The sequence below is a fragment of the Cercospora beticola genome, chromosome 5 (genome assembly GCF_033473495.1).
Source record: "Cercospora beticola chromosome 5, complete sequence".
NCBI classification, from domain to species: domain Eukaryota; kingdom Fungi; phylum Ascomycota; class Dothideomycetes; order Mycosphaerellales; family Mycosphaerellaceae; genus Cercospora; species Cercospora beticola.
The window spans coordinates 2,071,497-2,093,431 of NC_088939.1; the positions used below are offsets into that span (position 1 = coordinate 2,071,497).

General features: G+C 53.6%; 8 protein-coding genes across 8 annotated transcripts; 2 read left to right on the forward strand and 6 right to left on the reverse strand.

Annotated features, from left to right (window-relative positions):
• Window positions 1-11: 11 nt before the first annotated feature.
• On the reverse strand, window positions 12-2,100 carry RHO25_008075 (uncharacterized protein; the record flags this gene model as incomplete). The annotated part of the gene is made up of 2 exons (XM_023600224.2): window positions 12-1,534; window positions 1,587-2,100. The coding sequence occupies 2 exons, from the start codon at window positions 2,098-2,100 to the stop codon at window positions 12-14; spliced, it is 2,037 nt and encodes a 678-aa protein (XP_023448979.1).
• A 459-nt stretch (window positions 2,101-2,559) lies between these two features.
• Window positions 2,560-3,673, forward strand: RPN11 (multicatalytic endopeptidase; the record flags this gene model as incomplete). The annotated part of the gene is made up of 2 exons (XM_023600225.2): window positions 2,560-2,879; window positions 2,938-3,673. 2 exons carry the CDS (start codon window positions 2,560-2,562, stop codon window positions 3,671-3,673), a joined length of 1,056 nt encoding a protein of 351 aa, XP_023448980.1.
• Window positions 3,674-4,266: 593 nt separating this feature from the next.
• RHO25_008077 (uncharacterized protein) lies at window positions 4,267-5,988 on the reverse strand (the record flags this gene model as incomplete). Its single annotated transcript, XM_023600226.2, has 1 exon — window positions 4,267-5,988. One exon carries the CDS (start codon window positions 5,986-5,988, stop codon window positions 4,267-4,269), a length of 1,722 nt encoding a protein of 573 aa, XP_023448981.2.
• A 1,241-nt stretch (window positions 5,989-7,229) lies between these two features.
• On the reverse strand, window positions 7,230-9,326 carry RHO25_008078 (uncharacterized protein; the record flags this gene model as incomplete). The annotated part of the gene is made up of 1 exon (XM_023600227.2): window positions 7,230-9,326. The coding sequence occupies one exon, from the start codon at window positions 9,324-9,326 to the stop codon at window positions 7,230-7,232; it is 2,097 nt and encodes a 698-aa protein (XP_023448975.1).
• A 2,190-nt stretch (window positions 9,327-11,516) lies between these two features.
• RHO25_008079 (uncharacterized protein) lies at window positions 11,517-13,271 on the forward strand (the record flags this gene model as incomplete). The annotated part of the gene is made up of 1 exon (XM_023600228.2): window positions 11,517-13,271. The coding sequence occupies one exon, from the start codon at window positions 11,517-11,519 to the stop codon at window positions 13,269-13,271; it is 1,755 nt and encodes a 584-aa protein (XP_023448976.1).
• Window positions 13,272-13,965: 694 nt separating this feature from the next.
• RHO25_008080 (uncharacterized protein) lies at window positions 13,966-15,507 on the reverse strand (the record flags this gene model as incomplete). Its single annotated transcript, XM_023600229.2, has 1 exon — window positions 13,966-15,507. One exon carries the CDS (start codon window positions 15,505-15,507, stop codon window positions 13,966-13,968), a length of 1,542 nt encoding a protein of 513 aa, XP_023448656.1.
• A 709-nt stretch (window positions 15,508-16,216) lies between these two features.
• Window positions 16,217-17,728, reverse strand: RHO25_008081 (uncharacterized protein; the record flags this gene model as incomplete). The annotated part of the gene is made up of 1 exon (XM_023600230.2): window positions 16,217-17,728. One exon carries the CDS (start codon window positions 17,726-17,728, stop codon window positions 16,217-16,219), a length of 1,512 nt encoding a protein of 503 aa, XP_023448977.1.
• A 975-nt stretch (window positions 17,729-18,703) lies between these two features.
• Window positions 18,704-19,492, reverse strand: RHO25_008082 (uncharacterized protein; the record flags this gene model as incomplete). The annotated part of the gene is made up of 4 exons (XM_065603023.1): window positions 18,704-18,989; window positions 19,047-19,091; window positions 19,349-19,375; window positions 19,434-19,492. The coding sequence occupies 4 exons, from the start codon at window positions 19,490-19,492 to the stop codon at window positions 18,704-18,706; spliced, it is 417 nt and encodes a 138-aa protein (XP_065459095.1).
• Window positions 19,493-21,935: the final 2,443 nt, after the last annotated feature.

The window sequence follows — 21,935 nt, forward strand, 5'->3', positions numbered from 1 at the left end:
CCGCCCCTCTCCTAAGCCGCGGGCGGGGCATCACTCGTGGCGATCTGTGTTGTCGCTTCAGCTTTTGCGTCGTCAGCTTCTCGCTCCTGCTTCGCTTCCTCCTTCTCGGCCAGCTTCTCCGGCTCCGGCGCATCGTCCTTCATCTCGACATCTTCCTTTTCGTCCCCTGAGGTATCCGCTGTAATGGGCGCACCAGTCGCAGCAGCAGGTGAGCGGGGAGGAGTCGTGACTTGTGGGACGGCAGCACTGACAGCGGCAGGAGCAGGAGGAGCGTCGGCCATTTCATCGTCCGCTTCATCTCCAGCGTCCTCTGCGCTGACTTCGGATTGATTTGACGTCTGCTCGACTTTGGGCTGTGGTGCGCTGGTGAGTGCGCTGGTGAGTGCGCCTGGTGTAGGAGATTTGGCCTTGTCAGCGAGGATTGCTTCTGCAACAGTGGCATTTGCCGCCGCGACATCAGCGGCGCCGTCGACCTGCATGGCTTCTTCAGCACCATCTTCCTCGTCGTTGCCGTCTCCGTTGACACTGCGCGCATCATCATCTGCGGGTGTGTTGGCGCCGCTGTCGTCTACCGGAGCATGCACGTTCTGTGTATCCATGATGCCGATTCTCCTCGCAGCGGGAGGCTTGCGAAGGCCATTTGCGAAGTTCAGGTCCTCGTCTTCCGAGTCTTCATCGTCCAGATCGTTTGTGGTGTGCTTGTCGTATGCGCGTTGATTCCATCTGCGATCCTTGCTCTCCTCGGCGTCTGCTTCTTCGTCGTCCTCTCGTGCTTCTCGCTCATCAAATGTCTCGGGCTCCCCGTCGGGCCCGGAATTGTGCATGCCAAGGGGCTCTCGAGGTACGTCGTGCATTTGCACACTGGGCGCATGCTGTGTTGTGCGCTTCAGGTTCTCAAGTACTTGCTGCTTGATCTTCTCAAGATACTCGTGCGAATTGGCATTGTCCATGTTACTAGGCTTGACGTCCAGCTCAAAATCCGGACTATAATACTCGTAGTAGTCCGTGAACGGAAGGTCAGGCCCCATCTCGACACCCACCAGTTGTCCAGTCTCGTAAGCCCACGTCCGTGCGACATTGCGCATCGTGTAACCACCTCCACCAAGGACGAGTGTGGGGAGGTTGAAACTCTTGACGAAGTTGACACAGTTTGCATGTCCTCGCATGCTCAAGTTGAAGCAACCTAGCCTGTCGCCGGACAAGGAGTCACCGCCACACTGAAGGACAACGGCAGTCGGTCTGTAGTATTCCATTACCCAGCCAATGGTTGGCTCAAAGATGCCCTTGTAGCTCGTGTCGTCAATACCATCTCGAAGCGGGAAATTGACCGAGTAGTGCTTGCCCTGGCCTACACCAATGTCCCTAAGTTCGCCGGTACCAGGGAAGTATTCGCCGTACTTGTGGAAAGAGACCGTCATTACACGATCGGTGGAGTAGAAGGCTTCTTCGACACCGTCGCCGTGATGCACGTCGATATCGATGTATAGAACGCGCTCGTGAAATCGCAGGAGTTCGAGAATTCCGAGGACAATGTCTGCAGGAAGTCAGCATATCGTCGCTTATGTGGTTAGACAATCTCCACTCACCATTCACGTAGCAAAAGCCCGAAGCTTCACTCTTCTTGGCGTGATGCAGACCTCCAGCCCAGTTGACAGCGACATCGCACTTCTGCCGATTCAATCGTGCAGCACCCTCCATGCTTCCTCCTGCACTGATGCCACAGAATTCGAACAAGCCATCGAAAACGGGACAGTCGTCGCCCACATTGTATCGGCCTTGTTCTTTCATGAAGTTGTCCATGTTGTCGGGGGTGACGCGTTGCAGGAAGTCGACATACTCGTCGGTATGAAATTGGGTCATCTCGTACTTGCTCGCGGGCTTCGCACGATAGATCTCCAATTTCTTATACAGCCCGTAGTTCATAATCAACGAGTGTGCCATTCGGATACGATGCGGTTTCATGGGATGACCGGCATTGTAAGCGTAGTTGCCGACGTCGCTGTCGTAGAAGTATGCGACTTTCTTGGGCTGCGAGGGAGCAGCATTTGTTCCAGTGCCAGGCGCGTCCAGAGGTGTATACCCTCCTGCGCCGATAGGCATGGCTGCGGTGCGCTAGACGCGGAGGACCAGTTCGATGGGTATGTTTTCGTCGCGGATCGTCGTAGCTGGTGGTGCGTTGGGTATTTCTGCGCAGTAAATGGGTCTGGGAGTGTTGTGTCGAGGTCGATGTTCGTGGGAGCATGCGATAGATGCTTGGGCGAGCTATGTAATATGCAGGTGCAGCCGGGGAAGGTTAGCCGAGGCCGATCTCCGAAGCTCTCACTGCTGCCACTGCTGCTGCTGGTGATGTCGCGTCGTCCATCTGCCTGCGAACAACTCGCCAAACATCTCCACTACGCCGCCATCACCGCCATCCTCGTCCACTCCGCTCCTCCATCACTGATAATCCTGTCCCGATCAGCCAATAAGTCCAAGCACACCGACTGCAGCTGAAGGCCCGCCACCGCAACTGTTTCCACCCGTGCGCCAGCACTTCACTACTCTCGCACACTCCCCACCATGGACCGGTTGTCGCGCATGCTCGCCGCTGCCCAGGGCATGGGCGGCGGTGGCGGAGGTCCCGCCCAAGATACTAACATCATCGACAATGCGGAGACGGTCTACATTTCATCACTGGCGCTGCTCAAGATGCTGCGACACGGGCGGGCAGGTGTTCCTATGGAAGTCATGGGCCTGATGCTAGGAGAGTTCGTCGACGACTACACAGTACGCGTGGTGGATGTCTTCGCCATGCCGCAGTCAGGAACTGGCGTGTCGGTCGAGGCGGTCGATCCCGTCTTCCAGACCAAGATGATGGACATGTTGCGCCAGACGGGGAGGTGCGTAGTTCAGCACATGCCATTCAGACATGCTCTTTCACTGACACTTCACTCACAGACCTGAAACCGTCGTCGGTTGGTACCACTCACATCCTGGCTTCGGCTGCTGGCTTTCGTCCGTCGATATCAACACACAGCAATCCTTCGAACAACTCACGCCTCGCGCCGTCGCCGTTGTCATCGACCCCATTCAGTCCGTCAAAGGCAAAGTCGTCATCGATGCCTTCCGCCTCATCAACCCACAAACCCTCATGCTTGGGCAAGAGCCTCGCCAAACCACCTCCAACTTGGGTCACCTGAACAAACCCTCCATTCAAGCCCTTATCCACGGCTTGAACCGCCACTACTACAGCATCGGCATTGGCTATCGCAAGACTGCCCTCGAAGAAGCCATGCTCATGAACCTGCACAAGACCGTCTGGACGGAAGCTCTCACCATGCCCGATTTCGCGGCGGAAGGCACACGCAACGAGGCGAATCTGAAGAAATTGGTTTCGCTTGCTGAAGGCTACGAAAAGCGTGTCAAGGAAGAGACGGAGTTGACTAAGGATCAACTACGGACGCGGTACGTGGGTAAGGTGGATCCGAAGAAGCACATCGAGACAGTTGGGCAAGAGTTGATTGAGGACAACATTGTGTCGGTGAGTCGACAGATGATCGACAAGGAAGCCAGCGTGCCAAATGCCACAGCAGAGGGCTTAGGCAGCGCGAGGCTGAATGGTGCCAAGGGCGCAAATGGCGCGAACGGGAGTGGTCAGGCGGACGGAGGCATGGAAGTAGATGAGGATTTGTGAGAGCATCGCGAAGAGAATTCACGCTGTACTATACGCATAGCTCAGGCGCTTCGAGTCATTGCATGAGAAGAAGAGACTCTTCCTCTGCTCTGGGGATACAGCTCCAGATAGTTCTTCGACTGCCGTCGAAACGAGTATGAATTAACGTTACACGGCAATCGAACACAGTGTTCACGCGCGATGTTTGACATGTCAATAATGAGAACGAGAGAAAGACCGCTGCGAGGACAATTACTTCAATTTGCATTGACTGAATGCGACTTTCTTCGCTTCTATCTATCAATCACGATCAGATCCTGCTGATATTTCGTGAACTGTGGGGGTATCTTTCTAGATCTGGTGTGGTGCGCAAGAAGAACAAAATGCCTCCAGCCCCCAAATGCAAACACCATGCCATGCCACGCCATGCTCCAAGACTCTCAAGATGCAATTTTTGATGCGAAAACGCTAAGAACAAAACAGAACTTTCAATTTTTCTGGGATCAACAAGTTCTCAACTCATTCAGTTCATTCATTCCAAGATCTGACCTAGTTACTTATCCAAATCCCAAACCTCTCAAGATGGCTACTTCCCAGCGCGGAACAAGCCACGCCTAGTGGCCCCCAGCGGGAAAGAAGTTTCTTGGGTGAGATCTTCGTACACCGCCGGAGGTGAGGTCACGTCTTTGGTAGACGGTACCGTTGGCGGCGACTGTGGGCACAGCAGGAGCTGCGTCGGTCGAAGAAGAAGCTGCAGGAGCAGCGTAACCGGAGACAGTCTTCAGGGTTGGGATGGCGACGGGGTTTGTCGCTGCGGAGGTAGAGGTGGAGTAGGCTGCTGGCGAGGAAGGTGCCGCGGAAGAAGGAGGGGAGTAGGCTGATGGCGCTGAGGAAGCGACAGCAGAGGTTGATGCGGATGCGGATGCAGATGAGGAAGCGTAAGCCGAAGGGGAAGTGGCTTGGCTGACTGGCATTGTCGAAGTCAGAGTGACGACTGTGACAATGGTCGTGAGCTGTCCAGGACCAGAAGTAGTATCAGCGTCGGCCGCAGAGGTAGTAGCGGTTATAGATCCGCCTCCGTATGCAGATGGTGCATCAGTCGGAGCAGGAGCAGCACCAGTGTTTGGTGGCTGGCTCCAAGGAGCTCGACTTGGCACTGGCATATCAGCAGCCTTGAAAGCAGCCGCCCAGGCATTCTCTGCGCCACTGGTGTAACTTGCTGCGGCCTCATCCCAGGTCTTGGACCAAGCGCTCGCAGCGGCTGTACCAAAGGAGCTGATGACTTGACAGGTGTTTGGTACATACACCTCTGGCCAGAGGCCAAGGCTGTTGGCCGAGATGACAGTGGCTTGAGCATTGCAAGAGCTGACGAAAGCGGTATCGATGCTTGCAGTGGCGTCTCGCTTGCTGTTCTTGTCTGCTGGGATGTATGAAGGTGCGGTCATGTAGGCAGTGCGGTTCTTGTAGTTGGGAACGGCAGCAGTCTGTGGGTTGGATTCAGCGACTGGGGCCGCTCCGACGGGCTCTGCGGCAGCCATTTTGACCATCTCAGACTTTTCAACAACGTCAAAATCGGCACAGGTGGTGTAGTACTCGTCTTTGCCGGCGGGAGTATTGCAGTCGCGGTTGGACTCGGTGCCGAAATCCCAGACCCAGTAGGTTGTCAATGTGCCAGGAGCGACGTTCTCTGGGATGAGGACATCGTTCTCGCACCAAGACTCAACTGTGGAGGTTGGCTGACCGGCGACGTGGTTAGGTTGGAGGATTTGTCGCTCCTGGGAGATGCTGCCGCAGTTGATCTGGTGGCATCTGCCATCGTCAAAGTTTTGAGCAGCCATCAACCAGCCATTGCCGTTGCCACCCTTGCCGTCTCTGGTCCACTGCATGACATCTCCAATCTTCTCTTCAGCGGAAGGCTTGGTGGTGCCAAAGACGAAGACAGAACCACCGCCATACGGCTTGCCGGTAATGTTCCATGGAAGGGAGACGTGGCCATTCTCGAGATACTTCATGGCAACATAGTCACCAGGAGAGACCTTGAGCTTGGGGAAGGTGGTCGTGTAGTTCGATGTCCTTTGCGCAGGGTGGCAAACCAAGTCGGTATCGTCAATTCGGTTGCGGACTGTACCATCAGAGTTGCGAGCCTCCAGCGAAGGAAGCATCCACATCAAAGAGAAGCCGTTGTAGGTAGGGTCTGTTCGAGAAACGTAGCCTCGCGAGTATCCGCGTGGGCCGGTGAAGGTACCATTGTCGGAGATGGCCTGGTATTCCTCCACCCAGGAGTGGGCTGCCGCGAGTGGAGAGAGGATGGCGAATGCCAAGAGTGCGAAGAGCATGTTGAGAGGTGTCGAGCAACTGGTGGTAGAGGATCGAAGCTGCATGTTTGTGTCTGTGGGAGTTTGCTTGTGCGGTGGTAGTGCGACGAAGGAAGTCCTGCTTCGAGATTGCGTTGCGCTCACTTTTGTAGCGTTGGGTGATTGTCGTGAAGGAAGGTTGGTGACACTCGAGAGATCGGGCCTGCCGAATTGTATGCCGCTTGTTGTAATGAAGGATAGTGAAGAGCGGTTTTCGAATCTGCTAAAGTGCACGACGGGTGGAATGATGCGGGAGGGGGACGATAATCTTATACGAGGAGCGCAACAATGGAGGCGGCCAGCGCTATTGTCGAGGGTGAAAGAAAGGTGCAGAACAATAGGCGTCGCAACAATGAGAAGGCTATGTACAAGAAAGAAGGCCAGCCATTGTGCAGAGAAAGTGACGCGCTATCGACACGGGGAGGAGGTCAAAGAAACTTCACTGGCGACTCTACTTCTCTTTTGAGGCGTGAGGGCGTATTCACGACGCGTCACGTGGGAGTGTCTCGAGATGTGCGACTGTGCTCTGGTCGCGCCGACGTGTGGATCTTGGTAGATTGGGGCGAAACGGAGTCCAAGACGACGAGAAGGCATCGGATGGCGCATAGCGCACTGACGGCTGCCGCGTGAAGTTCTGGTCGGCCAAGATGCGGTCTAGCACAGTCGAGAATAGAGTGTCGCGGGCAGGTCGACGCGCTTGCGTGAGAGCATCGCGCAAGGAAGAGAAACGTATGGAGTCGAAGGACCGGGTTGAGGCCATATTTTCAGCATCGCGAAGTGGTCAGTGTGCATCGTGGGCCAATGGAGGCAGTTGACGTTGCCGCTTGTGAAATGTCTTCTTTTCGTGTGTCGAACAATAGCACGCTTGGTTGTGTTTCACTTCGTAGATGTGTCGCGAATTACCGCGCTGTGATTGGACGACGGCAGTCTTGCGCAAGCGCCGAAGCTTATTTCGGAAACGTGGACGCACAGACGAAATGTGTGCCCGCATACATATGTCGCCAGTATCGCCCATAGACTTGCTCAGGATATCAGTCCGGTACTCGACGTGATGCATCCGGAGATCCTGATTGATAGATACTGGTTGTTGTGAAGTCCCAAGTCTGGAGTCGTATGCACGCGAAGGCCTTGGCATGCTCTATGCACCACAGTCGACCATGAGCTGTGTGCGAAGCTGTCAAGCTCTGTGCAACGTTCCATGGACACGCAACTTCCTCTCATGATCACTGACTTCGAGCCGTAACCACTTGTCGTCTCGCCAGTCGAAGCATCTCATTTGGCACGAGAGCAGGTTCCCCCAGGAGGAGCATCTTGCCAACGATCCTGTACTCCCCGTAATCACTTTCATCTTTCGGTCGCAAGACCCATACTCTGAACATTTGACAACTCGTCCCAATAAGATCGGTCGGTATAGCCAGTCGGAGCTTGTCTGCCTCAATACCTTCCATAGTGCGTAGCATGATGCCGCTTGCGAGTGCATAGTCGTCCTTTGCGCAAGGGATACGTAGACAAAAGGCAGAAATGTAGTAAATTGACCTCGGATCCGTGAGCCATGTGAGGAAGAGCAGTACAATTTCAAATAGCGGGTGTTCCTTCCCAGTCTGCTTTGCGTTGCTTGCCAGGAGTTCCACCAACCGCTCTGCGTAAGGTCTCAGTGTTTCGTTCGATTCGAATCGATGGAACATGGCCTGGTTGTATGATTCGTGCACCACTTCACGCTCCAACTGCTTCCAGAGCCGGACGATGAAGTCGAGACCACAGTTGCACGCCTGCGCGAGGAAGGTACGTCGAGGAGTGTCCCACAATGTATCATCGTACACCTGCATCGAGCGCGATAAGCCGTCTCGATATGTTGGAGGTGTAGTCGCAATAGGGTTTTCAGGGAAGATTTCGAAGGCCCACTGCACTTCCTTAGACGAGACCGACAGTGACGGGCTCTCAAAGAAGAGGAGGTCAAGTTCGATCGCTTTTGGTGTGACCGAGTGGATACCAGTAATTCCGTCGAGCACGAAGCTCGGGACGCTGAAGTCGAATTCGGCAACTTGTGCAGACAACCAGGATTCTTCGCCGTCTATCGTCAGCATCTTATCTCTCATGAGAGTCAAAGGACTCTTTTCGCCAGCAGACAAGGCTAGCGTGGTGATCATGAAGGCTACCTCCTCTCGTGTCAATTGCGCCTTGCCGGTGTAGTATAGAGCCAGACCGCTGAGATTGAGAGCAATCTGGATCAGGTCTGTGGTAAGAGTGGACCGGGTGTCGTTGATGACATACAGGCGGGCCATGATGCTGGATCTTTTACTCCCTGCTCGGCGGTCGTGTCCATCTCCATGGCGCGAGATGCGATTGTCCGCGATGGACCAGCGAGAATCGCCTCTCAACTCTTCCGTGCTGTGGACTTCTTCTGTGGCGGTATGACCCGCGGCTATGGCGCGTATGAAAAGTAGTTGCAGCCACTTGATCTTGAACGTGCCGCGAGTCGGGTTTCGCACAACAAAAGTAGCACAATGAGCATAGAAGCTGCATCGCAGATCATTCCATGGCTCGTTGACCTCAAACTCGTGCCAGCACCAGGATCTTCCCCACCATCGTGATGCCTCGACTTTGCGCCAGACACGAGTCAGGAGCGGTAAATCTGTATCTTTGACTGTATGACCAAGTCCTTGGACGCCCGAGACAATCTGGTCATGGTCGATACAGTTGACGATTGCCATTTCCTCATCCGAGAACATCACATCTTCGAGCAGAATGATAAGTTTGCGGCAACTCTTGTAGACGACATCCATCATGGCGATGCTGCCCTGCTTCTCGTTCTCGTTTGTCTGGTCGATGCATATGGCATCTACAAAGATGCATTCTCGTCTGTACGCCACGTTCCTCCCATCTTCGCTGTCCACTCCTCTCTCGTTCAGTATGGCATCAACGAAGGGCTTACTGAAAGGCCACGGCGAATGAGTGGTAGACCGATCATCTGGCCAGGCGTTGTCCTCGTGGCGCCAGCAGTAGCTCACAGCCAGGTATTGTCTCACAGGCTGGCCTGGCGCGAATGGGAAATTGCCATCGTCGCCTGCGCAGATTATCCTGAAAGGCGTGTCGTAGATCTGGGCCGGTGTGCGGAGGCTGAAATGGGTTGCAAGCTCAGGAGCGATCCGAGTGAGGTTCTTTAGGATAAGAGAGGCTTCCTCCTGACTATGAGCAAGAGCAGTAACAGCTTTCCGAAAGAGGTCTTCTCTGTTTTGTTCGCTGGTCGTGATGAGCCAAATGTCAGTGGCAAGCTGCTGTGCTTCGAGAGTGGCCTGCTTGTTCTCGTCAGTAGAGGCCATCAGTACTTGCCTTCGCCGAGTGTTTTATCGTGGACGGAACAAGAAGCGCAGGAGGCTAGCATATTTCAGCTCATCCGACCTCGCATAGGACGGTAGTGGAGAACGCAGGCCTGGCTAGCTTTGACGCGCGCCATCTCCAAGAGTTGCTCAAGAGCATCGCAGGGTCGCGATGAAGAGACGTCTTGTCACAGCTTCGTTGTCGAATTTGTGAGTGTATGCTGTTTGATATCGCGCCGCGCAATGTGTTCGACTGGAGGGAAGGGGAGGTTGCGAGCGGAAATGGCAGCGGCGTCTCGGAGAGTTCGGAAGCCGGCCTCCGTTCCCGACTCCAGGTCCAAGTGGAGGGAAGAAGGATAACATCCTGCAACGGTGAGCCAACAAAGATGAGAGTCGGTCTGTTGAGGTTGCATTTGCATTGGTCCTTCTCCAAAACGTACTGTTGTTGTTGTCCCAGAGTGTTTGAGTTGCGAGAGGCCCAGAAATCATCCCATAGTCAAACAATTGGGCCCCACCTTCGAAATTTCTGATTTTTGCTCATTTCGCAGGCGTCTTCTACAGTTTACCTCTTCCCATCTTCATCAAACCAACCAGGCGAGGTGGCCGAGTGGTTATGGCGCTAGTTTCAGGCTCTGAAAAGAGTGCCGAAGTGTACATCCTACATTACTAGTGGGTAATTCGTAAGTTCATCATCACGATCAACTCTTCGAAATACGGCTTGCTAACGCAAGTACAGCGCGTGGGTTCGAGTCCCACCCTCGTCAACACCCTCTAGGGCGTCTAAGACGTCCAGACAATCTTTTTTGAGCTTTTTAGGGATGTTCTGGTCATGAGGTGAAGTCAGTACGACAGGTGAACGTGACTTTTTTTTTGGCAGTTCTGGGGCCTCAATAACGACAGTAGCGGCAGCGTATGACTTTAACAGAGCACCACATGCTACGATACGAGTTTGGAAGGCAAGGCAGGAACATGGCGGCGAGCAATGGTGAAAAGAGATGTTGGTCGTTCAGGTGAAGCCCATGCTCAGACAAAGGAATTTGCCTGTGATGGTCTGCAGCTCACTTCTTCAGCTATCCCGACGATGGCAGCTGCCTGTCCTGTGTATCAGCAAAAGAGAAGCAGCGAAGCTATCCAACTTTTTGTCTGGCGATTCTGCAAGTCTTTCATCGTGAGGCAATGCCGTGATCAGAGGTATATACGGTTCTGTTCGGAATCGTGGGATTCGTCTCATCCTCGTTGTGCTTTAGCACTATCGTTGGAGGCTTCCCATTGATCGGGAGGAATGCCACGTACATAGTAGATCGGAGCAGCTGCAAGCCAGTGTACTGGAACTATGAAGTAGTGACTTCTTGAAACATTGAAAATCAGAAGATCGCAAGCACGTCTTCTTGCTCACCATCCACTGGCCGCACCGCACCGATGGCACACGGAAGATCTTCGACTCCACCGTATCGGAAGTAGCTCCTTTGCCAGCTCTTGCTGCATGCACAGCACATGCGCGAATCCTGATGGAAGCTGCCATCATCAATGGACTTCCGTATGTAGTATACTGCGGTCAGCCTGGTGGTACAATCGCGTAATGGTGGTGTCCTGAAGTCCTTCATTTTGGTTGTTGCTGTGGAGGAGAGTCCGAGCTGCGCGCGGAAAGTTGACGAAGCTCGCCTGCTCGGCCAACCCCGACAGCGTTCCACGACAGTTGCCAGGGCACGTTTGACCACAAATTTTCCCTTTCCTCCACTCCACTCCACCTCTCTTCGCATCCATCTCCATCGTAGCCACTCTCGGCGGCCTCGAGCAGAGGCTGGTCCAGCTGCTCGGCAATTTAGACCAGCCCCAAGCAATGCAGGTAGGCGACCAGGCGCTTATCGGTTCGCATGACCCAGCAGAACTCGCTCTTATCGGACTGGCTTGCCATGTCTTTTCTCTTCAATTTTCCTTTGTGCCGTGACTGACGGAAGTCTTTGTACTCACCCTCACCACTATAGCTTGTACAGCACATACGAATCCCGCACGCTCGGGAACACTACGGTACTCCAGGCAGTTCATCGCGTCATCCCAGCATAGCTGCACGCAGCGGGGCACATCACGAGGTGCATTGCATTCAGGAACAGGAAGAGAAGCTAGGCGGAGAAGTGAGACAGGCGCATCTCATATACCGCCTAGTGCCTCCGCCTCCGAGGCTGACCTACTGCCATGGCGCTTTACGAGCGTCGCTCCTCCTTCGAGGACTTGAGTCGATGGCGAACACAATCTCCCACGGGATCCGAAAGACGAAAGCTTACCTTCAATCCTGTCGGCGAATGGACAGACCCGGCTGTACAATATGATCCTCCGGTAGCAGCGGTCGAGGTCAGCAAGGGAAAGAGGATAGCACAGGTGGCTGTGGCTGTGGTATACTGCTTGTTCGCTGCCGGCATTGTCTTTGGCTTCGCGGCGATCAAGCCCGTGTTCATTGAAGAGGGGGTATACAAAGATCAGTGCACAGAAGCCGAACTTCGGAAAGGTGATGGCGTATGCTATGGACAAGAAATCCGGCTGAACTTGATGTTCACGGTCGCCGCTGTGAGCACCAATGTTTGTGCTCTTCCAGTAGGGACAATTCTTGATCGATTTGGTCCACGCATCGCCAGTATCATTGGCTGTGTCTTCTTGTTTGTCGGAGCACTGTTCCTTGCATTTGCATCAGACCTCTATCATGCATTCGACGCATATATCCCCGGTTACCTGTTCCTGGCTCTAGGAGGACCATTCGTGTTCATCTCGTCCTTCCAGCTCAGCAATACCTTCCCACAGCATTCGGGACTCATCCTTGCCCTCCTCACAGGCGCCTTCGACACGAGCAGCGCGGTCTTCCTTGTCTACCGCCTCCTCTTTCAACACACGAATGGCTCGTTCAACACCAAGAGGTTCTTCCTCATGTACTTGGCTGTTCCGATCCTGATCCTGATCTCCCAGTTCACAATCATGCCAGGCAAGTCTTACAAGACCGTCGGTGAACTTGTCGAGCAGGCAGAGGAGCCTGCCACAGCAGACACCCATGACTCCGACTCCGATATCTCCGACCACGAAACCCGTCTAGATATCCAAACGACCCGCCGCTCCAATCGCGAAGCCGCCGCAACAGAGATCGAAACACTCTTGGGCTCGAAGACAGCCGAACAGAAGACCCAGCAAGAAGAAGCCAAAGCCCGCACATCAGGCGTCTTCGGCGCAATGCACCACGCCACCGTCCTCGAACAAATCCTCTCTCCATGGTGGGTCCTCATCACGCTCTTCACCGTCCTGCAAATGCTGCGTATCAACTACTTCGTCGCCACGATCCGCACCCAGTACACCGAGATGTTCCATTCGCCCGCCAAAGCAATTCAGGTGAACAACTTCTTCGATGTTGCACTTCCTCTCGGCGGCGTGGTATCTGTGCCCTTCATCGGCTACGTCCTCGATCACACGTCAACTACATTCGTCCTCGGACTCCTCGTCACTATCGCCACGACAATCGGAATCTTTGGTCTCATCCCGGACATGTGGGCGGCGTACGCGAACGTGATCCTATTCGTCATTTATCGACCTTTGTACTACACCGCTGTCTCGGACTACAGTGCCAAAGTCTTTGGCTTCCAGACTTTTGGCAAGGTGTATGGTTTGATAATCTGTCTCGCCGGGCTTTGCAATTTTTCCCAAGCCGGGCTGGATGCTCTGACGCACGTGAAGTTTGGAAATGATCCACGGCCTGTGAACGCGATTCTTTTGGGTGCTGCGGCCCTTGTTGGTGTCGCTCTTGTGGGATATGTGGGTTGGCAGAGCGTGGTGTTGAGGAAAGAGGATGAAGAGGCGGAAGGGAGGAAGGCGGAAGAGGAAAGAGAGGGGTTGTTGCGAGGACGAAGGAGTGGAGATGCAAACGGCAATGGACATCAGAACGGCAATGGCGCTACTTATGGAGGTACTTGATCTTGAGAAGAGGAGGTAATTTGAGAGTTTGTTCGTATTGCCGGCATGTGTGGCGAGGTGGAGGCGGTTGCATTCATGGCAGGAAAAAAGCATGGCGCTGGTGGTGACTTCTTTACAATTTTTCTGTATATCGCAATCGCATTGTTCATATAATGTGCATAACGACTTCTGTACATCTTTTCTGCTTGCCACTTGTTCCAGTCTCGCAGCTTCGCAGCAAGGGTTCGGGCGATCTTCGGCCAATTCTTAGGGTTTCTTCGAACTTTAGTCCTGGGACGACGACGACGTCGCCTTCTTGGCTCCGTACGTGTCCATGTCAAGGGTACAGTCTCCAGTCTAGTATGGCATAATGTTTGAGAAGCTATGGCTCATTTAGTCAAGCCAGTGTTGTACGACGTGAAACTCATCGAATTATGGGTTTTCTCGAAAATGCCAATATCTGAGAAGTTGACAGGGAGACTACCGTAGTGTCACCCACATCCTGACCTTCGATCAGCACAAAACAGCGAAAAGACGTCCGATGGACTACTCAAAGGACACAACCCCTCTGCAAGTGCTCATGGTGAACATCTACGAGCACAGCGTGAAGGCCGCAGTTACGGCACCGATTGATACCCAGCAAAGCTCCAGGCACGTTGCACACATCGCGGTCCATTACTTTTGATTAGTTGCTATGTCGTCAAAGTGCTACATCCTAAGCCGCCTTCCACTCGTAATGGTGCTTTCCGATCGTTGGCAAGCCCTGCTCATCCTTCCCTTTGATATCAAACATATGTCGCCCAAAATAGTCCAGCTCGGCCTCCTGGAAGCTTGTTGGTAGATCTACACTCGTCATCATCTTCAGATACTCCAGCGTTGAGCTCAGCGCCGGAACGACATGGTCGTTCTCCGTCGCGGCGAGGATAACTCTCTTGAGTGGGGCGAAGGTCTTCTTCAGATCGGCGGCGACAGAGGGGACAGAGAGAGGATTCATCTCTTCATGATTCGAGATGGAAGAGACAGAGGAGTAGGTCTTGTAGTGTGGAAGGAGGAGTTTGGAGGAGATATAGTCGGCTTGGATGATGCATCCTGCACGCCAGATCTGGATGAGAGAGTGGTAGTCGATGTTGAAGTGGTTCTCCTTGTCTGCTGTCGCGATGATGTTCATGCCCTGGCAGTAAGATGCAAGGCAAGCGCCGTAGGTCGCAAGGCGGAGGTCTTCAACGAACGCTTTCTTGTCCTTGATGGTTTTGAGAGGTTGAGGAGGGAAGTTCCCGCCAAATGTCTTGTTGACGACACGCCGTTGGTGCAGATCCGCCGATGCGAGACGGAGATAATGAGCAGTCGTCAGAGTCGGAGCGGGAATATGCAAGTCAACAGCTTGCGTGTTTGACCAGATGCCCGTTCCTTCTTCGCCACATACGTCTTGCACGACTTTGTCTTCTACAGTATCGAGCACGCGTTCGCCTTTCTCATTCTTGGTCTTGCAAATTTCCGCTCCGATGCGAACGAGGAATGTGCCTTGAAGCTCGCCATATTTGTTCCATTGGGCAAAGATATCGCCAATTTCATCTTGGGATAAGTCGAGGCCTTTGGTCATGAGGCTCCAAGTCTCGCAGATTGCGGACATCATGCCGTGCTCAATTCCATTGTGAATCATCTTGCAGTAGTGACCTGCACCACCAGTTCCAATACGAGCAACACATGGTGTTCCATCGGGAGCTTTGGCAGCAACCTTTTGTAGCAGTGGTAGGACAATGTCAAAGGTGGATGTATCTGTGCCGGGACACATTGAAGGGCCTCGACGCGCAGCTTGGTAGCCTCCACTGACGCCGCAGCCCACGTAGCGGATGCCCTTGGGGGCGCTCTTGGCGATTCGACGCTCCGTATTCTGCCAGTTCTCATTGGCACAGTCGATGATGATATCGTCTTTTCGAAGGTAGGGCATCAATCCATCGAGCACTGTGTCGCCAACATAACCGTGAGGCAAAGACCAAACGAAGACCTTCCTCTGATCTCCAAAAGCCTTGCACATTTCCTCATCACTCTGAGACTTGGAGATCTTGTTGCCGACGTTGTCTTTCTTCGCTGCGTCCAAAACTTTGTCCATGGCTTCGTTGGAAGGATCTCGAAGGACGACATCACAGCCATGCTCAGCGAAGAGAAGAGCCATGCCGCCGCCCATGGCTCCGCAGCCGATCATGGCGAGCTTCTGAATTTCAGCATGTTGTCCGTTGATGCCGTTTGTGGACGTCATGTCGATGTTGCCAGAGTTAGTGTCAGGCTAGAGGTATGTCGTGATTGAATTGAGGATTTCGGCGGGAAGGTCAACGTTGTAGGGAATCTTGAACAACCTTTCATCTCGAATAAGCAGTCCAGACTATGATGCAGTGTTACCTACCCAAGCTCCGTCAAGCTTCGCACATGCATTGTGGATCATCGTGATGTCAAGCGGCAAGCGCGTCCGTAAATCCACGGAACAACCGCGGATGCACGTGATGCACTCCAGCTCTCAGTCCCGCGATAGTTGATTATGCTGAGAAGGCCACAGATCTGGGCCGAGTGTGCAGCTCTGAGCTCTGAGGTCTGGCTGCAGCTCGGAAGTCACCGCATGCTATCATCGATCGGAGCTGCAGCACGATCTGTTGACGTCTCTGGAGAAGTCCAGTCCAGCTGTCGCTCCTCTAGAGCACAAGGGCCTGCAGCAAGCGTCTTCCGTGTAGAGACAGCGCCGGATGGTCGACTCGTTTCCAGGGCCCAGTAGGTTTCAATGAAGGGTCGTAGACTTGGACGCCTCCGCGTCGTGGTTCTGAATGGGATTGCTGGGACTTCGGTCTTCGCACACCTGCAAACATTAGCTGCCGCTCCCCAAGAATCTGATCTGTAGTAGAACACACTCTCTGAACCCACAATGCCTTGCAAGACGGCTGGAAAAGAAGAGAAACATGATGCATTGTCGGGTATCTTCACTCATCCTCATCATCGTAATTGATGTCCTCGCTCCCACTGTCATCTCCTTCTTCCTCGTCCTCGCCATCGTCGTGTCCATTAACTTCACTCCAAGCCTGACTCTCTTCCAACGGCATAGGTTCCACGGTGCTCAGCGGAATCTCGTTCTCCTCCTCTTCTTCTTCCTCCTGCTTCTCGTTGTCCAGATCAAACATTACACTTTTCCTCCTGCTAGGCGGCCGACTCTCTGCCGCTCCTGTGCTCTGTGTTAACCTCCTTGACCTCTTCTCAATCAGAACGTCTCCGTTCCATGGTCTGCATTCCTTGACCGTCTCTCCACATCGCAAACAAATGAAACCTTCACCTTCTTCCGCCTCGATGCGTTGGGCCAGGCAGACGAAACAGTAGACACAGCCGCAAGGGTCCGCTTCGTAAGGATTCGTGATATCGGTCGTGGAACTTCCAATAATGCCGCTATTTGCAGCTGCGCTACTGGCCATGATCTCCTGCTCTGACTGTCCCCCTGTTGGGTTCTGATCTTGGTAGCATATCGCGCATGTCCGCTCGGGTAGGTAGGCCAACTCGCCCTTTGGTATGTCATCCTCCTCATCCTCTCCGTCATACGTGGGTTTTGTGCTAAAGATCTGCTTCGTCGTGCTCTTGGTCTTCTTCCATGCTCGTGCTAGCCAGCGCTTCCAACGCGATATGCCAACCAATGGGAGAATGAAGAGAAGAAATTCGGTGAAGGCGTGCCAGACTAGTTGGCGATTGAGAAATTCGAAGGAGACTTCGCGTGAGGTTTGGTTGGATGCGGGAACGAGACGGAGTCGGAGGAGACGGTCGGTAAGTGTTCGGTAGTGACCATTGTAGAGGAAGACGAGAAATGAGCAGAATGCGGCGATGTTGTGAGATGTGCTCGCGAATGTGGTGAATCGGGACAGTCGTCGGATCAGTGGTGAGGGTTCATCGTAGCCATTCTCCAGCGAACTGAGCCGGTCTTCCCATCTGCTCCAGCCATAGCGTCCACCCACTGTCAGAAGACCATACACCACTCTCTGCCAAGTTGTCGCTTCCTTGCGCGTGAAATTGGGATCCGGGTTTCCGCGTGCGTCAATGTATTTCAGACCCTGCAAGCTCGCTCCGTACGACTGTCCGTGATCGTAGATGCTCAGCTTCCACATGACCGCGCGAAGAGCAGCGGTGATCTCCAAGTCGTAGTCATCTTTGAGGTGTGCGCCAAAGTATTTCAATCCCTCCCCCGCCTGCTTCTTCAATAATCCCAGCAATGCTTCGTCGAGGAGTTCGGCGTCGACTTGGCCCACGCGAAATGCTGGTCGCGTGCCATAAGGAGATCGGATGTTGTCCCAAAAGGAAATCAAGTCGAATGCATATGTCCGTAGTGTCGGTGGGAGTTGTGTCAACTGGGCAGCTCGTACTTCGCGCTGTGCGCTTTCGGCAGCGTTCAGCGCTTCTGCTCGTGCCAGACGGCGTTCCTGGATGCGCTTCTGCGCTGCCGCAAAGTCTGCCATGAACGGAGCATCGGCGGTAGCATAGAGAGCGTCCAATATGAGTCGTGTCGTGTCAATGTTTGGGAGATGAGTGAGCGCAGAAACACGCGAGCCGAGGTTCCCATCGGCCGGAACCGGACCCACTTTCCGTGTGTGCTGGGTTTGGTGAACTTTCACCTACACTTTCGTTAGCAATTGCCTCCACTTCTTCCTCATAATGGCAATGATCGATTCCAGCAGGAGAGCATGAAGCGAGAGAGTATCCTGATGGCCAAGAACGCAACGTGATGACGATCCCAAGGACCGACCGAGATCAGCTACGCTTCCATCAGAACTGGTCAGCTCAGAAACGCCGTCCTGAATCCCGTGAGCATGGCACAGTGCCCTTTGCCAGGAGACCTCAGACACGGTCATTAGGTTGCTTGACTTCTTATCAGATCCAAGACGAGCTTCTGATCGTGGCATGCTCACTGGTAGTCGATCGGAAGACTGAGGCATGCTTTCCGGCTTCTGGCCATGCGTTGTTCCCGCTTCCCAGCCCTGCAGCCAGTCCTTCGCATTGTATAGAGATCTTGTATGGAGGCATTGTATCCCCACAAATCTTGTCTCTGTCCTTCGTCACAAAATCAAAGGCTCAGCATCCATTCACTCAGTACCCTTGCTCTTGATGCAGTGTTCGAGATAACAAATAGAGGGTTGCCATTCCTCCATATACTGATAGTCTTCCAGCCTACCCCTCGAAGGAACTTGCGACACCAGGAAATTGCTCAACGATTCCGAGCTACAGCTGGCCAGAATCGACGGAAATCCTGAGCCGCTCCTAGTAGTTCGACTTCCCAGCATGTTCTGGTCATATATCTCCAGCGTCCAGGCCCAGAAGTATTCGAGCTCAGACGGATGCCAGATGTCTCAGTCCTCGTCCTCGGTCCAGAAGCACACTCTCTCTTCATGCTCTCCCTGCAAGAAGTCAATGCAAACAAGTGATGAGAGACATACCTAATCCGGCCCCTCAATGACCGGCCACTCCCTCCGGCCAAGGATGGCGATGCCCCAAGGGCGGCGTTCCGGCATCGCTGGATCCGGGATGCAACCTCCCCCAATCCACAAAGACGTCGATCCAGCCTCGCAGACGGTACTTGTGTATAAAACGATATCGTCCGTTCCCAGGACATCCATATGTCTGCCTGGAGCAGGTCTCACCACATCTAGGGGACGGAGGAGGTGCAAGATTGCGTGGATCCAGTGCGGCATTGCCGCCCTGGGAGGGCCATCTGTCTCTCCGCTGGATCACTGTTAGCTTTGACTAGGTCGTACGGAAGTAAGTTGACTGGGAGCTTACAGCGAGATGAGAGAGGTGGCGGAGGAGGAGGGGGTGAGGGTGGGTCTGAGCGAATGTTAGCATGGCTCTTTTACCGTCTCTCGCTCAACATGAGCTGACGAGTGGTTGTGCTGGTTGACAATGGCCGCGCTTTGACGAACACGCCTGGACAGAGAGAGCAGGCTGAGGCACTGATTTTGACCAAGTCCTCAGAAGCCCTGCTTTCTCCGACTAGCGGACAAAGGCTCTCATGTTGCCACTCTTGCTCGTCGAGGCGCGCATGCCACCCAGTGGACAGAGTCAGGGGTGAGGTGAAAACTTACGCCAACTCGGCTGGTGGTGTGGTGGGCCTGCACAGATCACTCAAGTCAGCGCGCCATGCTATGCATTAACAAATCAGTGGCTTACTCGAGGCGGAGAGCCAACGTCTCCCAACGATCCTCCCAGACGTGCACGATGAGTGCCATTGTTGTTGCTTTTGCTGGATGGACTGTCGTTGGCGTGGTGGTGAAGCGAGCGGCGGAGAACAACAGGGGATCGGAGCGGCACAGCCACAAGTGAAACTTGCATGCGGTGCGGCGATGCTGCCGTTGTGAGCTACGTTTTGCAGCAGCGGATGTGAAGAACTCCCAAGACAGACGATTGAATGCGTCGCGGCACCGCTCTCTGTTACCTACGCTATTTAGATCGATGATGCGCGACGGTGTTCACTGCCGCAGCAACGCACCTGTCGATTGGGAACAGCGTCCGCACTCGTCGTATTGCCGTGTTGTATGCTGTTGATCGCGAGCTCCGGCAGATATCAGTGGATGGCCGCTGAGGTTAAGCTTGCTACTTCACTTGTCTCTCAACAGGCAAGAGCGAGATCAAGGTCCAGAAACGGCGAAAGGATGTCTACGCTAGCGTACTGGTCGATGTCAAGTCGGAACATTAAGAGGCGAGTCGTTTGGAGATTTGCTAGCAATACTGGGCACCAAATAACAAACAGCAAGAATCGATGTTAAATTTCCGCTTGAGAGGTGACGAGACCTTTGCAATCATCTCATTGGACGAGACATAGTACCAAGTCCTCCATGCCATGATTGAACCACGTCTCTGCGCATCGCCTCCCGAGGACCTTTCGGGCTTACTTCAGCATCGTTGATACCGATCCGCGCCAATTCTGATAGCTGTTGCGATTGTGATTCCCAACACGTGTATCGATTCAGATGACATGCTCGTGGCCGGCCATGCCGTGAATTGTCAGTGCATAGCGCAGTCTCCCACCTTGGCTCTCTTCTCTCCTGCTTCGGCGAGAAGTACTACAACATCGATTGATCGATGTAGAGGCAGGTCCTCTCAGCAGCTCTTTACTACTGGAAAGACCCATACTGCGTATAGTTTTCAGTCAAAAAGGACTCTCGCTAAGACCGCGAAGCTACGGGTTGCTGAAAAAACGTTGAATTGTTCGCGCTTTTCGGCATCTCGGGTGTAGAGAAGGCTTGATGCTGCGAACTTGGGATAGCTGAAAGTCCGGATATTGTGCCTGACTGCGGTGAAGATCGACTCTCTCGCGAAGAAAGCAAAGCTGAAAATCGAGGTACTTGGCGATCGACGTGCTTCCTCCAGCGTCTTGCGACTGAGAAAGGTTCTGAGGCTGCCAGGGCCTCACGGCTGGAACTGCTGATTTTGCATCTGACTGCGGTCGTTAGACTGTACATTTCGCCAGTACCACAAAGCTGAAGCCCATGGAATATGATTATTGGATGGCCTGCTTCAGCATCTTGCGCTTGAGAAGAGATTGGACGCTGGGGGTTCATGGCTGCTTGGAGTCGCAATTTTGCAGATGTCTTTCATCGAAAACTGGCTCCCGCCAGGATCGCAAAGCCACAGTTCGTCGAAAGAGTTGGTTCGTCGGCATCCAGTGTCGTCCTGCGATTGAGAAGAGATTCTGTTGATCTGCGATGGCAAGATCCCGAACGCTGAGAGCGACGATTTTGCAAATCTTCGGGCCAAGAACTTGATCTCTCGCCAATGTTCCAATGTGGAAGTTCAACCATTGTGTGAATTAGTTGGCACTCATCGTCATCCTGCCACTGAGAACAGCTCTTCTGGATCCTTGGAAGACTGACTCTTTGAATCATTTCGTCAGAGAACGGGATCACTCGTCAGAACTGCAAACACAAGATTTGAGGTTTGTCTTCGTCGATTGGCACTCCATATCGATCTGTGACTGAGAAAGGGACCTGCGTATGCTCAAAGGACTGCCTTTTTGTAGAGTCCTGGCAGAGAAATGGATGCCTCGCCGCGGTCGCAAAACTGAAACCCGAGGATTGTGTTCATCAGTTGGCTCTCCTTGTCTTCCCACGGCTGAGAAAGGCTTCTCTGAACCACTTTAAGGTCCGACTTTGCGTATGATTCGTGTAGGAAGCGCCATATCTCGCAGAGATTGTGAAGCTGAAACTTGACGGTTGTGTTGGTTGATTGGTTTTCGCTGTGATCTCGCAGCCGAGAATGGCTCTTTTGAGTCCTTGGAATGACGATTCTGCGCAGCTTTCAGCTGAGGATTGGATGTCTCGGCGGGACTGTAGAGCTGGAACTTGAGCATTTTGTTGGTTGATCGGCTCCCTTGATCATCTCGTGACCGAGAAAAGCTGTCTGGACTGCTGCAAGGACGAATCTTGCGCATCATTCCGGTTGGATTTTGGGCTCAATGCCGTTGGGGATGGCTTCTGCGGCGGTTTCGCGGTACCGAACCGTCTGAAGCAACGACATGCCCAAGGTATCTCCATATCATGGAGGTCGTTGGCCTCCAATGCTTTTCTCTTCACGAGGCCTTTCATGGAAGCCTTCTCGCCGGAAACTCGCTTAGAGCAAGATTCCGCTGGCAGTATCTCAAGATTGTCCCGCTTGTTGGCTTGCAATGCTTTT